Source organism: Apodemus sylvaticus, chromosome 1 (genome assembly GCF_947179515.1).
Source record: "Apodemus sylvaticus chromosome 1, mApoSyl1.1, whole genome shotgun sequence".
Taxonomy (NCBI): domain Eukaryota; kingdom Metazoa; phylum Chordata; class Mammalia; order Rodentia; family Muridae; genus Apodemus; species Apodemus sylvaticus.
In genome coordinates, this window is record NC_067472.1 from 202,224,519 (window position 1) to 202,246,691 (window position 22,173).

At 51.9% G+C, this 22,173-nt stretch overlaps 1 protein-coding gene across 2 annotated transcripts; it reads right to left on the reverse strand.

The window, feature by feature from the left end:
• Window positions 1-1,533: 1,533 nt before the first annotated feature.
• On the reverse strand, window positions 1,534-21,925 carry Rsph6a (radial spoke head 6 homolog A). Of its 2 annotated transcripts, XM_052180994.1 has the most exons (6): window positions 21,297-21,925; window positions 19,098-19,329; window positions 8,738-9,502; window positions 6,837-6,981; window positions 5,396-5,513; window positions 1,534-1,898 (listed from the first exon to the last, which is right to left on the reverse strand). In XM_052180994.1, exons 1-6 carry the CDS (start codon window positions 21,923-21,925, stop codon window positions 1,661-1,663), a joined length of 2,127 nt encoding a protein of 708 aa, XP_052036954.1. In that variant the 3' UTR covers window positions 1,534-1,660. The 2 variants fall into 2 exon arrangements, with proteins under 2 accessions (XP_052036954.1, XP_052036955.1); XM_052180995.1 differs by lacking the exon at window positions 8,738-9,502.
• Window positions 21,926-22,173: the final 248 nt, after the last annotated feature.

Sequence of the window (22,173 nt, forward strand, 5' to 3'; positions counted from 1 at the left end):
CGATTATTTTAATTAAAAAAATATTGCATTTATTTTGCGTGTATCTGTGCGTGGACGAGCATGTAGAGATCGGAGGGCGCCAAGTGCCCTTCCACCATGCTGATCCTAAGGATGGAACTTAAGTTCTCATGCTTGGCAAGGATCCGCCAGCGGATCCATCTCACTGACCATCGCTCCGTCTCATACTTGTAGCCCAGGCTGTCTTCAAGCTTGACCCAACCTCTGGAGTCTCAGCCTCCAGAAGTGCTCGGATCCGAGGCCCGAGGCACCACACACAGCTCCACGGTGCACTTCTTTGCCCTTGGTATCTGGCTGGCAGACTAAAGCTCTTCCCTTCCTCTTCCTCACTGACCACCGGGGCCCCGCTGCTGTGGGAGGGAAGGGTAGCCATCTGTGACCTCTCCGACCTTGCCTACCTTTTTTGGGTTTCCTTTTGGTGAGGATGGTTGTCACCATGTCAATTTGCTGCTACCTACGATAACAAGGAGGGGCAGTCTACATTGGGCTGGCCTGTAGGCGATTGCCTTAAGGGATACAGGGAGACCCAGGCCATTGTGGGAGGCGCCATTCCCCAGTCAGGGAGTCTGGAACTGTGTGAGATGCGTGCTGAGCCCGAGGACACAAGCACGGAAGCATTCCCTCTTCCTGCTCTGTCCTGGGGACAGCCCTGCTATGACGGACTGTGACCTGGAACTGCAAGCTGACATAGCCCTTTCTCCCCTGAGCTGCCCCTTGTCAAGGCATTTTATGTTTTATCACATCAACAGAAGAAAATTTTCTTTTGCTGCCTTCCCCCCCTTTGTGAGACAAGGTCCCTAGTTCAGGCTGTAGACCTCCACCTCACCTTGTACCTGAAAACAAACACCACCACCAAAAATAAAACAAAACAAAACAACAGAAACCACCAGGAACTCCAGATCTTCCTGACTCCATCCATCTCTTGCAGGTTGGTGTTACAGCATGTGAATCAGTGGGCTCCAGCCCAGGGCTTTGTGCGTGGAGGCAAGCACTAGGCCAACTGGTTGTAAACTGCCAAGTCCTGTGAGGTGCTTGGGAATCAATCCCTGGTCTTTTGGAAGGGCAGGCAGTGCTCTGAACACCGGGCCATTACACCAGCCCCCTAAATAAAATTGAAGAATAAACAACAAATGGGACTGAATGGCCTAACTTCAGTTCCTAGCACCCACATCGGGGAGGGAGGCTCACGGCTACCTGTAACTCGAGTGACATGGGATCCAACCACCTCTCTGGTCTCTAGGGCATCTGCACACACGTGCAAACACACACAATTTTTTTTTAAATCTTTTTAAAACAAATTGGCATTAAAATCCCAGGGCTTGGGGGGCAGAGACAGGCAGATGTCTAAGTTCGAGGGCAGCCTGGTCTACAGAGCAAGTTTGAAGCCAGCCAGGGCTACACAGAGAAACCCTGTGTTTAAAAACCAAAAATAAAACAAGTAAACAAATGTGGAGAAGGCATGGCTGAGGCAGCAGCCCGGGATACTGACTGAAAGTCTGACTAAGCAGCTGGGGCTGTGCTGTGGGCAGTTTTATTTGGAGCACTGGGTGGTTTCCTACCTGTGTCCTGCAAGGACAGGGAACAAAACCAATGGGGAAAATACAATCTGTTGCTATGAACGAGGAGGAGGAGCTTGAGGGCCTCAGTCCTCTAGATCCTCATCCTCCTCCTCTTCCTCATCCTCCTCCTCCTCCTCAGCGGCGGCCAGGGCCTGCTCCTGAGCAGCCTTCAGGGCCTGCTCCTCCTCCACGGTCGGGTCACTCATCTCCATGATCTCAGGGCCGCTGGGGTACTCCTGCTGAATCATAGCCGGCAGCATTGGGTTGAAGTTCTCGGGGCTGTACTTGTGACCCCAGCCGATATACAGGTTCTCAAACTTCCTAGAGAAACAAAACAGACATTCTTCTTGAGGGTGAGTCGAAGGGTGGCACAGGGACAGCAGGGCGCCAAGAACTGACCTCAGGTCTTCGGCAAAAGCGGTGCATGCTCCTGACTACTGGGCCTATTTATTTTTTGAGATGGGGTCTCACTTCACACCTCTGGTTGGTGCGGATCACAGTTCGTCGACAAGACTGGCCTCAGACTTGTCGAGATCTGCCAGCCTCTGCCTTCGGAGTGTGGGGGTCAACGGCACGTGGCACCCAGCTCCGCTCGTATATTCTCAGACACTCTTTGTGCCGAGTCTGCACTCATCAGTTCTGCTAGCCTGGCTCACTAGAAAATCCAGGGCTCCGTCTGCCTCTGCCTGTTCCCTCTCAGCACCAGGGTTAAATACACACAGTGCCGCCCCTGGCGTTTCCATGGGTTTTGGAGCTCAAATTCAGGTGCTTTCAGCCTGGGCAGAAAGTACTTTACCCACCGGGCCATCTCCTCAGACACTGTAGTCGTCTTCCAGTATAATCACTTCTGGGTCTATTGGTTTCTGGTCTCAGGTTGTCGGCGTCCCTGATTCAGGGAGTCACAGAGCTCATCTGGTCTGAGTGCAAGCGCCTTACGCCGTCTAAGCCCTGTTTGAGGACTCAGTTTATGCTCTGTCTTGGAGCGTTTCCCTGGACACTTAGACAAGAATGCGTGTTCTGCTGGGGCTTTTGGGGGGGGGTGGTGGAGTGTCTTTGAATTAATTTTAGTTAATTTCAATTCTAAAAATAAAGCAGATACTTAATTTGGTTATTGGAAAACCTCCAAGGAGTCCTGGAACGGCTGGGGACATGAATCTGCTTTTATTTCTTGTTTCTCTTTAGGGAGAGCATGTCACCATGTAACCCAGGCTGGCCATAATTGGGAGATCGTCCTACCGCAGCTCTGCTGGTACTTGGATAATTGATGTGGATCAGTAACCTAAGCTAAGGTTAATTTCTTTTTCCCAGTGGTAATGGAGATTGAAGCCAGGGTCTCCTACCAGCTAGACAAGCACTTTACTGTTTAACCACGCCCCCAGCCCCTCCCTGGGGGATTCTAGGCAGGGGCTCTACCCCACTGAGGGGCTGGGAGCGTGGCTCAGCAATAGGGCACTTGCCTAGAACAGACTAAAACCCTGCATTCAATCCCAGCACCACAATACAAAAAGTCAGCCTGAATTTCAGGCCTTTTACTAGATGTTAGAACTACAATTTTCTAGCCGGGCACTGGTGGCGCATGCCTGTAATCCCAGCACTTGGGAGGCAGAGGCAGGCGGATTTCTGAGTTCGAGACCAGCCTGAGTGAGTTCCAGGACAGCCAGGGCTATACAGAGAAACCCTGTCTTGGAAAAGACCAAATGCAAAAAACAAAAACAAACAAACAAAACCTACAATTTTCATCTTTGTCAGATTCTCAGTGAGTCCTAATCATCCCACATATAAACTGGTCTAGAATATTCCCTCTGTGTGTCCCTCACTGGTACTTTCTTTCCCTGTGGGTTGCAGAACGAAGGTTGCTGTTCTCCAGAATCCTGGGGGATGCAGGGCACGCAATCCGGAGCTTATCTACTTTGTAACTGGAGTTGTACAATGATGGCCGCTCTCGCTCCGTGTGTTCCCATGGACGCATCCATGGCCGTCTTTCCAACAAGGGTCTGGGTCCCTCGTGCAGCTGCCAAAGAGCAACATTCAAGACTTTCTTTTTCTGTTCTCTCTCTCTCTTTCCTTTTTTTTCTGAGACAGGGTTTCTCCCTGTTGTCCTGGCTTTCCTAGAACTCTAGAACAGGCTGACTTTGAACTCAGAGTTCTGCCCTTGGCCCGAGTGCTAGAAGTACAGATGCGCGTCACCACAGAGCGCCTAGGGAGATGATACGCACCTGTAATCCCAGCGCTCCTGAAGCGGAGGAGGAGGCAGGGGGAGTAGAGTTCAAGGCCAGCCAGGGCAGCACAGTGACACCTGCATCAGCAACAAAAAGACCTTTTGAGGGCCAGTGAGCCCAGGCTTGATCCTGGAACCCACGGAAGTCAGATTTCCTGGTACACAGCTGTCACTCAGCATTCTTATGGAGAGATGGGAGGCAGAGACGGGACAGGTTGGTGGACGCTGAAGGAGCTAGCCTGGAGTTCACATCACGGCACAGCCACAGAGACCCTGCCACGGTGAGGGGGGTTAGCGCCCACTCCTGTGCCTTCCAGCGTCCACAAGCATGATGCAGTAGCGGACACGTGTGTGCTCAGCCACACCTGATTCATTAATTTCAAAAGATCCTTAGGGACTTACCGTGTCGCACGCACGCCCTTTAATCCAGCATGTGGGGCTAAAGGCAGGTGGATCTCTGTGAGTTTGAGGCCAGCCTGGTCTACATAGTTCTACACAATCATGTCTCCAAAAAAGAAGAAAAGTCCCACATAAGGCAAAACAAACTTTCTCTTTAGCTGAAGCGATGGCTGTGCTGCCAGGAGTGCCCACTGGCTTGGCTTCTGCCATCTACCTCAGGAGGCTCACAACCACCTGGGACTCGGGTCCGGGATGCCCAGCAGTGCCCTCTTCTGGCTATCAAAGGTGCTGCATGGTACGGTGCACATAAACTAACCCAGCACGCTAGCACGCAAACATGCACATGAATAATTAATATGCATGACTTTGTTATGCATATTCTTCTATAAAGATAAAACATGGATGGAGGAGTGACTGAGCTGATGGGTCTCTGTGTGGCGTGGGCATAGGCTAGGAGGGTCAGAACAGCCCTACTCTCAGATGCTGGACAACAACAACAACAACAACAATAACAATCCACAAGAATGTGGTGAAAGTTTGCATGAAATTCCTTCCGCTCTAAACCCAGAGCAAGCTGGAGTTCAGAGCAGAAAAGTTTTGCCCTCTGGTGGATAGAGCAAGGATCGCAGCCAAGCTGGTTTAGGGATTTAGAGACAATTTAAAGGTGAGAAGGGAGGGGGAGTGGAGGTGAGTACAGCTTGTGAACACATACACACACATATACATCGCATACATACATGTATGTGTATATTATGTATTATATATAATATATTGTATATGACATATATTACATATAATATTTACATGTATTTTATTTATTTATTTTATGTATGTGAGTACACTGTGGCTGTCTTCAGACACACCAGAAGGGGGCATCGGATCCCATTACAGATGGTTGTGAGCCACCGTGTGGTTGCTGGGAATCGAACTCAGGGCCTTTGGAAGAGCAGCCAGTGCTCTTAACTGCTGAGTCATGTCTCTGTCCCCTATATGTATTTTTTAAGACAGGGTCTCTCTGTGTAGACCAGGCTGCCCTTGAACTCACAGAGATCTGCCTGAGTCTGCCTCCCAGCGTTTGAGATTGAAGACCTGTGCCACCATGCCTGGCGGGGCTTGTCAATCTTTGAGAGAAACGCTCGTGGACCCTGGCAGCTAAGATTTCTATACCACAGCCGGAGCCTCGAGTCGGGCAATGGCGTACTTGCCAGTGGCGTAGGCGTAGGCCCCTGGCCAGAGGTTGGAGCGCACGACGGCCACGGAGTACTGAGGGCTGAGGCTGCAGGAGAGGCGCGTGGTCCAGGGCGACAGGTGCATGATTTCTGTGGGAGAAGGAGAGGGGCGGGCAGGGGTGGGCTGAGGGCTCGCCACGCCCTGCCCCAGCACGCGGGCAGAGAGCTGGAGAGGAGGGACAGAGGCCTCTCTTTTCCCTCCGAGGTGGTCTCTGCTCAGCGACCCCCAGGTAAGGAGGACGCTCCTGTCACCTCGCTTTCTGGATGGCAGCGAGGTCTGGTGGCCACGCCACTAGCACGGGGCGACAAGCAATCCTCTGCAGGGTGCAGGGTTCCGGGCAGGGGCTGTGGCTCGTGCACAGACTCAGAGAATTCCTTCTGGGAATGTGAAATCCAGCTCCTGACTGCCTCCCCCAAGGGAGGCTTCCCGAATCTTCCTTTCCCAAGCCTGAGTGAGGAGAGACTGTGTCCCTGTCCCTGTGTGGTGTAGGGCACAGGCCAGTAATCCCAGCACTTGGGAGACCAGGAAAGATTGCTTGAAGCCCGCCGGGCGGTGCTGGCGCACGCCTGTAATCCCAGCACTCTGGGAGGCAGAGGCAGGCGGATTTCTGAGTTCGAGGCCAGCATGGTCTACAGAGTGAGTTCCAGGACAGCCAGGGCTACACAGAGAAACCCTGTCTCGAAAAAAACCAAATCCAAAAAAACAAAAAACAAAAACAAAACAAAAAGATTGCTTGGAGCCCAAGGGCAGCCTGGGTTTCAGAGTGTGACCTGCCTTAAATAGTGAGCCCTGTGATGACGCCCCAAAAAGAGGGAAAAGCAGGGAAGAGACTCTGTCTCAAGACCATGGTCACTGTCACATGTCAGACTAGGCTTAGAGACTAGATGAACACATTCCCCCAGACCCATAAGGGTTTTTTAAAACACAAAACAATAAATAAATAAATATTTTAAAAAACAAACAAAAACTAACAAACAAAAAATCAAACAGGGTCTCAGGCTGGAGAGGTGGCTCAGCGGTTAAGAGCACTGGCTGCCCTTCCAGAGGTCCTGAGTTCCCATCCCAGCAACCACACGGTGGCTCACAACCGTCTGCAGTGGGATCTGACGCCCTCTGCTGACATGCAGGCGCACACACAGACAGAGTACTCAGATACATAACGGGCTCTCCCGCAGCCCAGTGGGGTCTCAGCCTCCTCGTGAGCCGAGGAGCACTCATGGTCCTCCTGCTTCTTCCCTCCCCGATGCTGGGATGGCAGGCTTGTGCTCCCAGACCTGACCGCATGCCTGCTGCACAGAAGAAATCCCCACTGGGGCTGGGGGGGGGGGGGGGATGGGCGTTCCCAGGTGTGCTCTCCCCGCCCCGCCCCCAGCAGGCTGGCCCCGCGCCTGCCCAGAAGGGAAGGGACTTACCCGCATCTTCTGAGAGCGGAGTCAGAAGCGGAGGACCAACCTCCTGCTCCACCTCCTCCATCGCCTCGTCTGCCTTCTCTTCCTCCTCCCCTAGCTCCTCTTCCTCCTCCGTCTTCTGCAATGGGTTCACCCACGTACAGCGTCCCTGCGGATGCAGCAGCAGTCAGGCGGCACCCTAGGACCGAGGCCAGCCCACTGTGGGAGAAGGTGAAGGGTGGGCCGGGCCCTAGAGCAGGGCTTGTCCCTGTGGCTCCACAGGCTGCCCCGCCCCGGGGCAGGCAGCGCGGATGTGCATTCTCTGCCTGGGCGCAGCGCCTTCCACGGCTGCCCGCACTGTTGATAAAGGAGACCTCAGTATTTCTGCTCAGGGGCTGTCATTCAACGGTGGTAGGGTCACCTGTGCCTCCCTCATTGGATTGGTGTTGGATTCTGTCAAGGCAATTAATACCCCTGTTGGTCTGTGTCTGTGTGTGCATGTAGGTGTGCATGCATGTGTATGTGTGTGAATGTATATGTGTGTATGTGTGTATATATGACTATGTATGTGCATATATGTGTGTATGTGTAAATGTATGTGACTATATGTGTATGTATGTATATGTGTGTATGTATGTTTGTATGTGTGTGTGCGTGTGTATGTATGTGTATGTATGTATGTGTGTATGTATGTGTGTATGTGCGTATGTATGTGTATGTGCGTGCGTATGTGTGTGTGAATGTAGATGTGTGTATGTGTGTATATATGAGTATGTATGTATGTATATATGAATATGTGTGTGCATATATGTGTGTATATGTGAATGTGTGAATATATGTGTATGTGTATATGTGTGTATGTATGTGTGTATGTGTATATGTGCATGTGTTTGTGTATGTATGTGTGTATGTGCGTGCGTATGTGTGTGTGCGTGTGTGTGTATGTGTACATGTGTATGTGTGTGTGTATGTACATGTGTGTATGTGATAGAGATACTGATACAGGGAAGCATTCTACTGATCTCCACTCCCAGCTTCGTGTGTTCTGATTTTGTTGCTGTTTTTCCATGCAGGGTTTCTCTGTAAACCAAGCTGGCCTCCAACTCCCAAAGCTCCTCCTCCCTGTAGCTTCTAAGTGCGGGACTAAAGGTGTGTGGCCCGCATCCAGCCCTGCTGTTTCAAGCACAGGACTTAGTCCATGCCCTTGACCTCCCTCTGATTGACAACAGCTCTTTGAATAATAAATACAGGCAGGTTCACAGCACAAAGCTACCTCCCGTTTTCTCAGCCATAAGTGCGGATCAAAATGGTCACAAAATGAGTTATTTTAAGCAAGTGTGGTGGCTTCTGCCTGTGGCATTGGTTCGCTGCTGCCGCCGCCGCTGCTCCTGTGTGGATATGTTTGTCAACTTGATACAAGTTAAAGTCATCTGGGAAGGTGGAAACTTCCCAGCTGAGAACAAAGCCTCCATCAGATTGGCCTGCAAGCAAGCCTGTGGGGTAATGTTATTGATTGACAACTGGGGGCGGGGCTCAACCCACTGTGGGCGATGCCTTCCCTGGGCAAGTGGGCTGGGGAAAGTGGGCTGATTCCATCCGTGGGGAGCAAGCCCGGTCAGCAGCATTCCGCCATGGCCTCTGCTTCTGTCCTGTATCCAGGTTCCCGCCCAGACTACCCTCAGGGGATGTGCAGCCAAATAAACCTTTCCTCCCCAAGTTGTTTTGGGTCATGGTTGGATGAATGGGTGAGTGGATGGATGGATGGATGGATGGATGGATGGGTGGATGAGTGGATGGATGGACGGACGGACAGACAGATGGAGGCATGGACAGACAGATGGATAGATGGAAGGATGCTGGGTGATTGGGGTGGTCCTGGGCAGGGTACAGGGTGGGAAGCTCCTCTCCCTTGGCTCCATCCTCACCTGAGGCAGGATATGCTGAGTGTGATGTACCCAGTTGGCCATGGAGTCCACGAGCTCCAACACGGGGATGCCCTCAAAGTCGGGGTTCTCCTCGAACGAGTCACGTCCCGCGCCGCCCTCCTCCTCCTCATCGCCCTCCTCCTCGCCGAACTGGTAGAAGCCCAGCGGGCTGATGTGCGTGGCGGCGGAGATGCGCGCAATCTGCGCGCGGAGATAGTTGGCCTCGTTGCCCGGGAAGGGCGGGTAGCTGATGACCGGCGTGTCCAGGAAGCCGGTGAAGAACTTTTTGATCTTGCGCGCGCACACGATCTGCGCGGGCGTCACGTGCGGCAGGCGCGTCCACGGGCGGCCCGGCTCGTTGCACACGAAGTACAGGTATTTGTTGGTGCCGCTGCGGCTCTCCTCCTTGGGGATGACGGGCGGCGGCTTCCACTGTGGCTTGGGCACGGCGTCCACCACCTTCTCCTCATCCTCCTCTCCCTCCTCCTCACCGTGCGTCTCCAGGACCTCGCCTCCCTCCATCATCTCCTCCACCTCCTCCTCCTCTCCCTCTTCCTCGCCCTCGCGGAACTCCACCTCCGCCACCAGGTAGCTGCGGCTCAGGCCCAGGACCTTGCCCCAGAAGCGGCACGTGTGGATGGGCTGCTGCTCCACCAGCTGCTTCAGGGCCAGGAAGATGCGGAAGCTTTCGTCCGAGCTCAGCCCGACGCCCGCCTGCTCGAAGTAGAAGGCGGTCTCCATGATGTTGGGCACTGGGCTGTCCGTCTGCAAAGGGGGTGGAGAACTGGGTAGAAGGCAGGCTCAAGGCTTCCTAACCTGATCCTCCTGCCGCCGCTCGGGTCCTGGGAACGGAACTGGGCCAGCAAGGAGGCCTGCCTGAGCCAGTCCCCCAGCCGACTCCTCCACCAGAGCCACCAGACTGGGGCGATTTAAAACACCAGTTTGGGAATGACCTGGGAGAGTGTCCCTTGATGAAATAAAGAAAATGAAATGAAATGAAATGAAATGAAATGAAATGAAATGAAATGAAATGAAATGAAAGGAAGAAGAAAGAAAGCACCCCAGGAGCCCGGGAGAGTCCTTTTCTCTTTAACCTGACCAAAGGGTGCAAGCCTGAAGTCACTGGGGCTCCGCGGGTACCAACAAGCCACAGTCCATGGGCTGCCATGCTCCGCACCCTAATGGTGATGGGGTGACAGGAGGATGCCCACGGGGCATAGCTGGATGGCCCCACTATCCTTGCCTTCTTCTACTGGACACAAGAAGCCACTGCTGCCAGCCATGGCAGCTCGCACCCTTAAAAGGCAGAGGCTGATGGATCTCTGGGAGTTCCAAGCCGACCTGGTCTACATAGCAAATTCCATCCAACCAGAGCTACATAACATCCCTTTCCGCTGTGCCCATGAATGCGGAATCTGGTGGAAAATGGGGTAGGGGCGAGAGTGAGGGGGTGCACAGAAAAGTAATGTGGAGACAAGAATCCTGGGGGTGGGGCAAACCCTGAAAATGTGCAACTGTGCCCTGTGACCTCTGCCCTGTGACCTCTGCAGGTTACCCACCAAGGCTCATGCCTCCCTCTGGGGATTGCCCATCATTTTGCTCGGCTGTGGCCTGCAGGGCCATAAAGCTCAACACCCTTCAATCAGGCAAGACTGAAATACCCTGCCTCAGCTGAGCTAAGCATGGAACTGTCCCAGCCATTGAGAAACAAGCTATTCTAAACCTCCGCCTGCAGCTCTGCAGGGCATCTGTGTGTGTGTGTGTGTGTGTTTGTGCACGTGCGCGCGTGTGCATGTGTGTCCCACTTTCTGATCCTCTTTTGATTCATTTATTCATGTGCAGTTAGAAGTGACACTCAGAATAGATGCTTCACACTAAATATTAGACTTTTGGTATCTAATATATCTCATGCACTGAAACAAGAAAATAAGCCATGACAGGATTAGAACTAGGAAAATAACTATGCTCGCTTCCATGCCTGCGTCCACTACTTGCATTCAGTCCCCTATAGGCACCCCCCTCTCTCCCTCCTGTTCTACTGCACCCACACAAGCCCGCTTTACATACATAATGGCTGTGTGTCACACAGGGCAAGCGTGTGGTGTGTCTGAGATTGTAGCCTCACTATATCATATATCCCAAGTGCACCCATTTCCCTGCAAACTCCTTAACCTCATTCTCTTCAGGGCCAAGTAGTATTCCATCACACACACTCACACACACTTTTCATCATCCATATATTGGTGGACAAAACTAGGTTGATTCCAGTTCTTTGCTGTGCTGAATTAAACAGCATCCAACAGGGTGGGCTCTGTGCAAGCATCTCTTTGGTGGGGCTTGGAGGGCCCTCGGCATAAAAGCCCAGGAGGGAAGCGGCTCAGTCCTATGGTGGTGCTGTTTTCAATATTTGAGAAATCCCGAGCTGATCTCCACAGTGGCTGTATTAACTCTTAGCCTGACCAACAGTAAATAAGGGTTCCTTTCCACATGCCTCCAACATGTCAGATTTGCTGCTGAGAGCCATTCTGCTGGGGGCGTGGTAGCTCAGTTTTTAAGTGGCTTCCCCCTATGGCTTGGCATACAGGACACTTTGTATGACAGCAGTTGGCCGTTTGTCTTTCCCTTTTTGAAAACTGCCCTTCCAGCTCACTTGCCCACGTCTTGAGGGGCAGTTTCTTGCAGTCCTGTCCGTCCCCAGCCCTGGGTCTGACGCATTTTCTCCCATGCTGTGCGCTGGGCTGACTGAGTCCTCTGCTCTGCAGAAACTTTCTATTTTCATCTATTAATAACTGGGGTTAGCTCCTAGGCAGTTGGTATTCTGTTTTAAAAGTTTTTGCCCCCCCATACACACTTTCTCTCACACATATAATTTTTATTTAATTAGTTTCTGACAGAGGGTTTCTCTGTAGTCCTGGCTGTCCTGGGACTCACTCTGTAGACCAGGCTGGTCTCGGACTCACAAGAGATCCAGCTGCCTCTGCCTCCTGAGTGCTGGGGTTAAAGGTGTGTCACCATGGCCCAGCTGTCTCTTTGTTTTTCTTGTTTTTTTTTTTTTAACCTATTGATTTTTTTGTTTTTGTTTTTGTTTTTCAAGACAGGGTTTCTCTGTGTAGCCCTGGCTGTCCTGGAACTCACTCTGTAGACCAGGCTGGCCTCGAACTCAGAATTCCACCTGCCTCTGCCTCCCAAGTGCTGGGATTACAGGCGTGCGCCACCACTGCCTGGCAACCTGTTGATTTTCGTATCCTGAAACTTTATTGTGTTTATTAGGTCCAAGAATTTTCTAGTCGACTCTAGAGAGACTTCTTAATAAAGACTCATGCTATCTGCAAAGAGAGATAGTTTGACGTCGTCCTTTTCTAGTTAAATCCCAGCTATTCAATTTGACCGATGATGACTCAGGAGCCCGATGCTGGGTGCCGGTCCGCTAATTCAGAGAGGCAGAGAGAGCGCTCAGCCGACCTTCCCACTCTGCTGATGCCCAGGAGGAGAAGGCTTTCTCTCCTCCTCCACACCGTCTTGAACGCCGTCGAGCTCCGGGCTCCCTTTCTGCTCACATCGGTTCACTGTCAGCTGCTTGCTCCCCTGTGTGACAGAGGTGGCGCTTTTGTCTTAGCTCCTGCCATTCTGGGGTGGAGCCCACGTGGGCTGTGCATGAGTTCATGAATTCGGTGTGCAAACATTAGAAGAACATTTGTGTCTATGTTCACCAGAGATGTGTGCCAGGGCTGAGGTACTCCACAGGAAACAGTCTCAGGGCACACAGTGGGACTGAATATCCTGCCACACCCCTCTGCTTTGTCTTGTCTGATGGTCACCGCTGTGACTTGGAGCAGTGTACTGGAGAGGAGAGCATCCTGCAGCAGTGCTGGGTTTACAACACACACACACACACACACACACACACACACACGCACGCACGCACGCACGCACGCACACTCTCAGTTTGCTCCGTTTAGCGTAATTCTGTCTCTCTCTCTAGGCTTGCTCAGTGAAGCCCTCAGTATTCTGAAGTCCATCTAGTCCTCCATCTAGTCCTCCATCTAGTCCTCCATCTAGTCCTCCATCTAGTCCTAAGGTCTCCGGAACTTTTCATCATGAAGGCACGTTGAACTTTGCCTTTTCAGAGTCAACCAAAATAACTATGTGTGGTTTCTGCCCTAGAGTGTTGATGGCATATCACATCTATTGATCTTCGAGTATCAGACAGATCTTGCCACTCTGGGATGAAGCCCACGTGGCCATAATGTGTGGCTTTCTTCACTTGTCCATTGCAAACATTTTTAAGAATGTTGGCACCTATGTTCATCAAAGAAACCAGTTTGTAGTTTTCTTCCTTTCATAGGGTGTTTACCTGTTTTGGGGCATCAAGATAATAACAGCTTTATACAGTGAGTTTGGGAGTGTTCTTTCCGATTGCATCTTATGGAACAGGTTAAGAGTAACTGGTGTGAGGGCTTCCTTGGAGGTTTGGAAGAATTCAGCATTGAACCCACCTAGTACCAGGTTTTTTTCCTTGAGATACTTTTTACTGACCGCTTTGATCTCATTGCTTGTTACAGGTCTGATGAAGCTTATGTGTGCGTGTGCAAGTGTGTGACTGTGCCAGTGTGAGAACACACACACACACACACACACATACACACACACACGCACACGTGCGCGCACGCATGCATATGTATCTCTTCAGGGCTTAATTCTGGTACATGGTATGCTTTTAGAAAAAGCTGTGTGGCTGGAGATATGGCTCAGTGGTTAAAAGCACTGTCTGCTCTTCCAGAGGTCCTGAGTTCAATTCCCAGCAACCACATGGCTGTTTACAACGATCTATAACTCCAGTCCTAGGGGCTCTGACACCCTCACACAGATATAAATGCAGTCAAGACACCAACAGATATAAAAATAAGAATACATCATTTTTAAAAAAATTAATATTGGAAAAAGATTTGATTTAATGCTGGGTGGTGTTAGTACACGCCTTTAATTCCAGCCCTTGGGAGGTGGAGGCAAGTGCGCCAAGAGGCCAGCCTGGTCTACAGAGCGACTTCTAGAACAGCCAGGGCTACACAGAGGAACCTATCTCCAAACAAAACAAAGCTGAGAGAGAGAGAGAGAGAGAGAGAGAGAGGAGCGAGCGAGTGCCCGTCAGAGCGATCTCTAATGATGACAAGAGCATGTGGATGGAGTCCGGTGTTCCACAGCTGCTCTCTGACGACTCGACTCTGCAGTCTGCAGCTTCGCCCTTGTGTGTCAGAGGAGCTGAGGCCGGCTTTGCCGGGCTGGCCCTGTGTGCTGCTCCTTGGCGCTCAACATCATTTCCCCGTCCCTTACTCCATGCCGCTGCTTTCGCGTTTCCAGTTCCATTGTTTGTGTGATGCCTCTCGGCTTGCTTGTTTGTTTGTTTATTATATGTAAGTACACTGTAGCTGTCTTCAGACACGCCAGAAGAGGGCGTCAGATCCCACGGTTGTGAGCCACCGTGTGGTTGCTGGGATTTGAACTCAGGACCTTCAGAAGAGCAGTCAGTGTTCCTAACCACTGATCCACCCCTCCCTTCATCCCAGCTCTAGGCTTCTCGAATATTTACCGCTGCTGTCTTTCCTGTGGAGAGCATCTTGGCTGCAGCCCTGGCTTCTGACAGGATGTGGTTCCTTTACATTTGCCTCTAGGAATGTCTTCATTCGCTCTGACTTTGGATGACGATGACACTGTTCATCCAAATGCGTTTAGGTTGCAAATGTTTTTGTAGTTTCTATTAACTTCTACTTTTATTTATTATAATCTTCAAAGACTTCTCTGTTGTTTGAGGCCTAACTTGCGACCCTCCGATGTGAGGGACGCTGGAGAAGGTTCCACGCACTGCCAAAACCAAACGATCTGCTGGGAGGAACATTCTGTATGTCTCTGTTAAAGTCCAGCTCCTCGCAGAACACCTTAGCGCTCACAGCTCTCTGCTTTTTGCTTTGGAAGCTCCTTCTAACTGAGAGTGCGGCTGGAGGACGGCACATGGTTAGGAGCACTTGCAGACGCCGGAGCACCACGCCATCAGACGCCACACCTGGCCTTCAAGGGCCCCCACACACAGAAGGGCATACTCCACACAGGCACACATGCATAAATAAAAATAAGATACATTTTGGAAAAAAAAATCCAACCACCGTGAAGTGGAAACTTCTAGTTTCTTTGGAAAGTTAGTTTTGTCAAATGGTGTCTTGTTGGGGCACAGAGGTAAAAGGATGTCGTGCTAGAGCAGACATGTGAGGAACGCTTTCCTGAGGCAGACACGGGTGAAAGGACCCGTGATGTTTGAGTATAAACATGGCCTCACAGACAGTGGAGACAAGCACTGAGCATTGGTTTCGTTTGTTCTACCTCCCTATTCTTTACTAACTACACGCACGAATTGGTTTTCTTTACATAGCGTTGTTGACCTCAACAGAGTGGTAACCCTGTCCTTGAGAGAAACTTGCCCAAGAACAGATCACGAAGATGTCACCACTGTTCCCGTGGCAGCTTGCTGTTTGCACGGCCCTCGGGCTGGTTGGTGAGTCTTGTGTCTTCTTCAGGACTGAACGACAGCTGCCGGTTCGTGCCTGGTGTCTGCCTGCCGAGAGGACTGGTCTGCAGCTGCTGAGTCAGTCATATTTGCTGCTTGTTGCCGCCAAAGACAATCGAGCTGCCCCCCAACGAACTATGCTGGACAGGTCCGCGTCCCCTATGTCCTAATAACTTCTCTCTTCCACTGCCTCTGCTGGGAGCTGAGCTAGAGGAGAGGTGGAGCCCTTAGTAAAAGTAGGCTGCAAAGAAATGCGTGCCTACATGACCATTTTGTTTGCTTCATTTGTTTGGTTTCTGACACAGGGTCTCACTGTGTAGCCTTGGCTGTCCTGGATCTCACTCTGTAGACCAGGCTGGAAACCACAGTTAATATTCCAGAATCTCCATATGATGTCCATGTAGCCTCACACTCCGGATCCTGCCTCAGCCTTCTGGGTGCTGGGATTACAGGCACGCACCACCATATGCCACCTCCGTCCGTCTTTAGGCAGGATTACAGCCGCTTTGCCGTCTGTTACTGACATTAGCATCATGCGAGAAGGCTCAGTGTGTAAAGTGCTCGGTGCAAGCACCAGGCCCCAGTTCAATCCCTAGAACCCTGCAGACAGCCAGGTGTGCTGGTATGGGCTGATAATTCTAGCACTGGGGAGGCAGAGACAGGAGGATTCCTGGGTTCGCTGGTCAGGAAGCCTAGTTAACTGGCAAGAGTGATTCTCTCTCTCTCTCTCTCTCTCTCTCTCTCTCTCTCTCTCTCTCTCTTCCCCCCCCCCCCCGCCCCAAACTCACCATTCTGTGGCCAGGAGGGAAGATTGGGAGCAAGTATGGGAACTTTGGGGTCTCCGTCCCATGCACTAATGGCTATTATTTTTCTTAGACCCCTGTATCCACATGGCAATAGTGTGGAGACACTGCGCTGGAAGATATCAGTATTGCCCTGCCACTATTGATGGACTCAAATGTAAATACCCCAATGTCAGTTCACACTGACAGAAGTGTGAACACTTTTTTTGTTTTGGTTTTTTTATTTTTTTTTTTTTTTTTATTTTTTTTTTATTTTTTATTTTTTTGGTTTTCTGAGACAGGGTTTCTCTGTGTAGCCCTGGCTGTCCTGGAACTTACTCTGTAGACCAGGCTGGCCTCAAACTCAGAAATCTTCCTGCTTCTGCCTCCTAAGTGCTGGGATTAAAGGCGTGCGCCACCACTGCCCGGCATGTGAACACTTCTAAAGACAGAAGTGTGAACACCCCCAATGGCAGAATGACAGAGTCACACACACCCCTTTTTCTTTGATAAAAGGAAGACGGTCTATGTGTCTGGCTGTCCTGGAATTCCCTATGTAGACCAGGCTAGCCTTGAACTCAGAGATGTGCCTGCCTCTGCCTCCCGAGTGCTGGGATTGAGGACGTGTGCCACCGTGATTGGCCCTAAATCTGTTTGGTGTGGAAAGCAGAAAAACATGCTTTATTCTATGACAAGCCTTGCCTTGCTGGAGTTAAAAAAAAAAGTCTCGCTTCTTCTTTCTCTCATTCTGTTTCTGCTGTTAGTAAAGTCCTATCTACCATTTGTGTGAGACAAGGTCTCCTGTACCCATGGCACCCTTAAACTCGGGTACACAGCCCAAGGATGGACTTGAACTTCCAACCCTACTGCTCCATGTCCTAAGGGTTTGGCTTGCAGATGTGTGCTACCACAGCCAGTCAGCATAGTGCTAGCAGCTGCCGTCAGCCCTCAATGCATCCTAGCTAAGCACTCTACCACTGAGCTGTCCACAGTGCTGGGAATCAAACTCACGGCCCTTTGTACATTGGCCAGTCTTTCTACCACTGAGCCACGCCCCCAGCCCCTCCCTGGGGGATTCTAGGTGGGGCTCTATCACTGAGCCACGCCCCCAGCCTTTCACTGGGGGATTCTAGGTGGGGCTCTCCTACTGAGCCATGCCCCAGCCCCTCCCTGGGGGATTCTAGGCGGGGCTCTACCACTGAGCCACGCCCCCAGCCCCTCACTGGGGGATTCTAGGTGGGGCTCTACCACTGAGCCACGCCCCCAGCCTTTCACTGGGGGATTCTAGGTGGGGCTCTCCTACTGAGCCACGCCCCAGCCCCTCCCTGAGGGATTCTAGGCAGCTGCTTTACCACAGAGCTATACTCTCAGATTGGATTTGGAGGGGTACAGGGGTATTAGGATGTGATTTCTTAGCTGGGTGGTGGTGGCTCGAGGCCAGCCTGGTCTACAGAATAAATTCCAGGATATCCAGGGCTACACAGAGAAATCCTGTCTAGAAAAACAAACCAGGGCTGGAGAGGTGGCTCAGCGGTTAAGAGCACTGACTGCTCTTCCAGAGGTCCTGAGTTCAAATCCCAGCAACTACATGGTGGCTCACAACCGTCTGTAATAGGATCCAATGCCCTCTTCTGGTGTGTCTGAAGACAGCGACAGTGTACTCACATTAAATAAATAAAATAAATAAATATATTTAAAAAAAAAAGAAAAAGAAAAACAAACCAAAAAAATGTTTTTTTGTTCTTCTGCGTATGAGTGTTGTGTCTACTTCTATGTCCACGTGCAGTGTGTGTGTGTGTGATGCTCTCAGAGCTCAGAGACCTCCTGGAATCTTTTCATCCATTTTTTTTCCTTAAAATGGGGTCTTATGCGTCCCAAGCTGTCTGACCTGTTGTGAGCTGCCATGACTGTAGCACCAGGCTAGACCTTTAAAAACACTACAGTGGCTCGTTTGTGTAACGAGCAGAGGCACCTTGTGGAGTCTGCTGTCTCCCGCCGTGTGGGTGGGCCATGGAGACTCAGGTGGTCACATCTGGTGGCAAAAACCTTCACCCACTGAGTCATCTCGCTAACCTATTTCACCCAATTTTTTAAAAGTAACTTTTTATTTTTATTTTTATGTGCATTGGTGTTTTGCCTGCATGTATGTCTGTGAGAGGGTGTTGGACCTTGGATTTACAGACAGTTGAGAACTGTGGCATGTGGATGCTAGGAATTGAACCCGGGTCCTCAGGAAGAGTAGTCAGTGTTCCTAACCACTGAGCAATCTCTCCAGCCCTCCCGATTTTTTTTAAACATTATTATTATTGAGATAATACTTCACTGTGAGCCCTGGAAGGTTTGAAACCCATCTGTGTAGCCCGCATTAGCCTCGACTCATAACCCCCTTCACTCAGCTCTCCTGGGCTTTTCCATCTTAAAACACCCTCTCAAAAAAAACAAAACCTCAAAATTCCAACAGGGCCCCAAAGATCCCATTTCTGCCTCTTCTAGAGAGCTGGCATCACAGGTACACGCCACCAAACCCAGTTTATGCAGTGCTGGGGCTGGAACCCAGGGCCTTGTGCGTGCTGGGCAAGGGGTCTACCAACTGAGCCTCGTTCCCAGTCCCTCCCCCAAATTGTATGGATCAGCCAGTTTAGGAACAAAGGACTTAAAATACTCTGAGGATGGTAGATGTTCTCAGATGCTGGGTGGCAGAGTTCTTAGCAGGCTTTAACTTACAGGGAAACTGAGGCAGGAGAGGAAGGAATGGATTCTGAGTTGAGATTCTGGGAGGCAGGAGGATGTTTGTGGAGGGAGGGACGATGAACCATTATTTCTGGTGAGATGAGAGACCATGGTTCTTCCCATGACAGCCGGGGGCAGCCTCCACAGGGCACAGCTTCGGTCCTTTACTCCCAAACCTTGTGTGACGCCCCAGAGACTGCTACTCACACACTTCTGTCCACACCTCAGCACTGCTTTGGCACAGGCTGGCCTCCCACCCGCACCCCCCAGTCTTGTCCCCTGCACCACTTACCACCTCCTCTTCCATTTCCTGTTCGCCTTCTCCTCCGCCCCTGAGGAACAGGGCCTTTTGCTTTTCCGCCATCTCGTAGGTGGGCAGCATCTCAGGGTCGTCCCGCAGCGTGTCCAGCTTGGGGTGAAACCATTCCCACTGCGTGGTGCGGTTCAGGGACTCCAGGATGGACAGGGGGTCCTCAGGCCGCTGGTTCAGGATCTTGGTCAGCAGGTTCACCAGGTGCTCATACCTGCCCCCCAAAGGAGCGGGAGGTGGGGGACACCACTCGCTCAGTGCACCCACCGAGACCGCCACTCCGTACCTGCCCCTTTTCCTAGTATTAGGGACACACGGGTGGGAACAGAAAATGTCCCTGCTCTGGTGCACGTGGCATTCTGATGACAGACTAGAGCCAGGATGGGGAACTAAGCCCTCGGTCCCTTCCTTCCCTGTGACAGGATCTCACTGTGTAGCCCAGGATGGCCTTCAACAGAACTCTGACTTTATGACTTCTACTTAGTATTGTTTAAGTGGCCACAGCCGATGTAGTAAGGCACGAGAGTGGGAGCATGTATTAGAATAGAAGAAGCAACAACATTGTTGGGGCTCACAGACAGTGCGTGGGGTTGAAGGAAGGTCCTGGGATTGGGGGTGTGCCTGGTGTAGTGGGAAAAGATGGAGGTTTAGTGTCGTTGGAATGGAGAAAGGGAGGACTGAGGATGGAAAGGAAAGGAGGGTAACAGTCCCACGGGCTTACACCCACTTAGTCAGGCGCCACAGTGCACACTTGAGAGCGCTGCTAAATTCTTGCAACAGTTTTACACACACACACACACACACACACACACACACACACACACACAGGGAACTAATGCTTAGGAAACCTGTGGTCATGGTTTAGCACCTTTGAAACCCGCCTGGTCTCATTGCAAAGCATTTGCTGAGGCTCTCTGTTGCATCCAAACCACTCTGTGAATGGTCTCAAGTGCAGGAGAGGTAAGGCGATGAGGCTGGCTACGAGATGGGACCGGCTGGGAGGCTCAGTGGCTCAGGCGCTTCCAGCGCTTGCAGGATGCCCTAGGTTCAAGCTCTGACAGTGTAAACTAAGTGACACAAGTACAATCCTGGAGAAGAGTGCATGCTGCCCCGCCCCAAGGCCGTCCTCTCACTGCTGAAGGCACTGCAAGCCTGTGGTGCACTTACGGTCATGCAGGCAAAATACTCATTCACACTAACTCAAAATTGAAAGGGGAGAGAGACAGCTCTGTGGTTCAGAATACATACTACTCTTGCAGAAAACCAGAGTTCTTTATCAGGCAGCCCACAACTGTCGTCTCCAGATCCAGGAGAAGAAACGCCCTCTTCTGGCCTCCACAGGCAATGTGCTGACACACACACACACACACACACACACACACACACACACACACGTATACACAATCACACATACATACACATACACTCACATACTTAAGACAGATAAAAAGAGGAGAAAACTGGTGAAACACGACGGGATAATTTTGATGGGCTCTGGGGCCTGAGGTGGAGACAACTAAGTCATGAGTGGAGCTTGCGCGTTGACAGTGGGCAGGGCCGCATTCCTGACTGGTGTCTTTCAGCCATTGCAGGTTGTTAGCATGGGAGGGATAGAATCGGCTCTGCACTTTAGCCAGCCTTGTCTTGTAACTTCCTCTCCCTTTACTCTTCCCACTGTGGTCCCCGACAGCAACACCCTCTGTGCCCTGTCTGAGCCACTGTCCCTTATATGCACGGTGCTGTCCCAGGCCCCTCCCCCTGCCTGGTCACCCAAGTCCTTCTCATGGACCACGGCACACCTGTAACACATTGAGTGGAAGGAGGGGGGACAGTGGCTGCGGCTGACTGACTCTGACAAGTAGAGGGTCCTGGGAACCAGAGACCTCGTTCTAGAATACTGCCTCTACCCCTTCTTAGCTGTGTGATTTTAAATAACCCAGCCTCTCTGGTTCAGTCTCCTGCAGCAGCAGGCCTAACCAGCGGCTGGGACTAGATGGGTGTGTTGGCACTGCGTCTGTCCCTGTTGTATTCCTTCCCTAACTCTCTGCTAGGTGAGCCATGCAGAGCCCTTCCTTCCTTCTTCCTTCCTTCCTTCCTTCCTTCCTTCCTTCCTTCCTTCCTTCCTTCCTTCCTTCCTTCCCAGTCAGCTGCCCGCCTTCTCCACCCTGCACCTCCTCTCACAGGCTGAGGTTGCAGCTCACGCTGGTCTGCAGCAGGTAGGCCTTGGCGTTCTGTACTGCCAGCTCACGAGGCTCGGGGTCGGGCACCTCTCCAACAAAGGGCATAAAGCCCAGGTCAGAGGGCCCTAAGTGGAGGGTGGGGTCGTCCCTCAGGTAGGGTCCGTGCTGCGTGGGCTGGCCGAATGCCTCGTCCTCTCGTGGGTACAAGTTGAACTGGCCCAGGATTCCGGAGGCCGAGTCTTGGTAGGTGGACTCCAGTTGTTCCAAGAGGCTCTGGCCCTGCGGGAACTGCTGCCCCATCCTGCTATCATCCAGGTAACCCTGTTGCGAGAACTCCATGGGGAAGCCCGGCGCGTAGCCTAAGGTCATGGAGTGGCGGTACTCGGCGCCTTCCTCGCCCTGAACATCTGGGCCCAGGCTGGGCCTCTGAGGCCAGTGAGGCAGGCCAGTTCCCTGCAGGTCCTGACTGCCCTGACTGCTCCGACTGCCCCGCTGCGGGGGTGGTCGGTGCGCCTCGTCCTCCGGGATGGGTAGCAGAGGCTGCGAGTACTCCCGACTCCGCGTCCTTTCCGAGCCTTGGGAAGCCCTCCGGGTTTGGGAGGGGTCAGAGTTGGGCGGTGGCTCCCCCATGCCTGAAAAAGTGTGTGGACCTGTTGGAGGACGGTAGCAGTGCTGCCCTAGCCTGGACCCTGCCTGCCTGCCGTTACATTAGCAGCGCGGGGCGCCCGCAGGGTGAGAAACTGTGTGCGCAGGCGCAGTCTAGCACAGGCTGGACCTCAGGGTTTCTAAGCTGCGCAGACACTGCAGCCACGCCCTGAGTGCCACCTCTTTATTTGTGATAAGGCAAGGCTCCAGGAGGCCCGTCCCGCCCCTCCCCC

Coding starts and splice junctions, on each gene's coding strand:
- Rsph6a (XM_052180994.1), bottom strand. CDS start 21,925: ATGGGGGAGCCACCGCCCAACTCTGACCCCTCCCAAACCCGGAGGGCT. Junction 6,982..8,737: donor CTCAGCATATCCTGCCTCAG/GTGAGGATGGAG, acceptor CTGCATCCGCAG/GGACGCTGTACGTGGGTGAA. Junction 1,899..5,395: donor TACGCCTACGCCACTGGCAA/GTACGCCATTGC, acceptor TTGTTTCTCTAG/GAAGTTTGAGAACCTGTATA.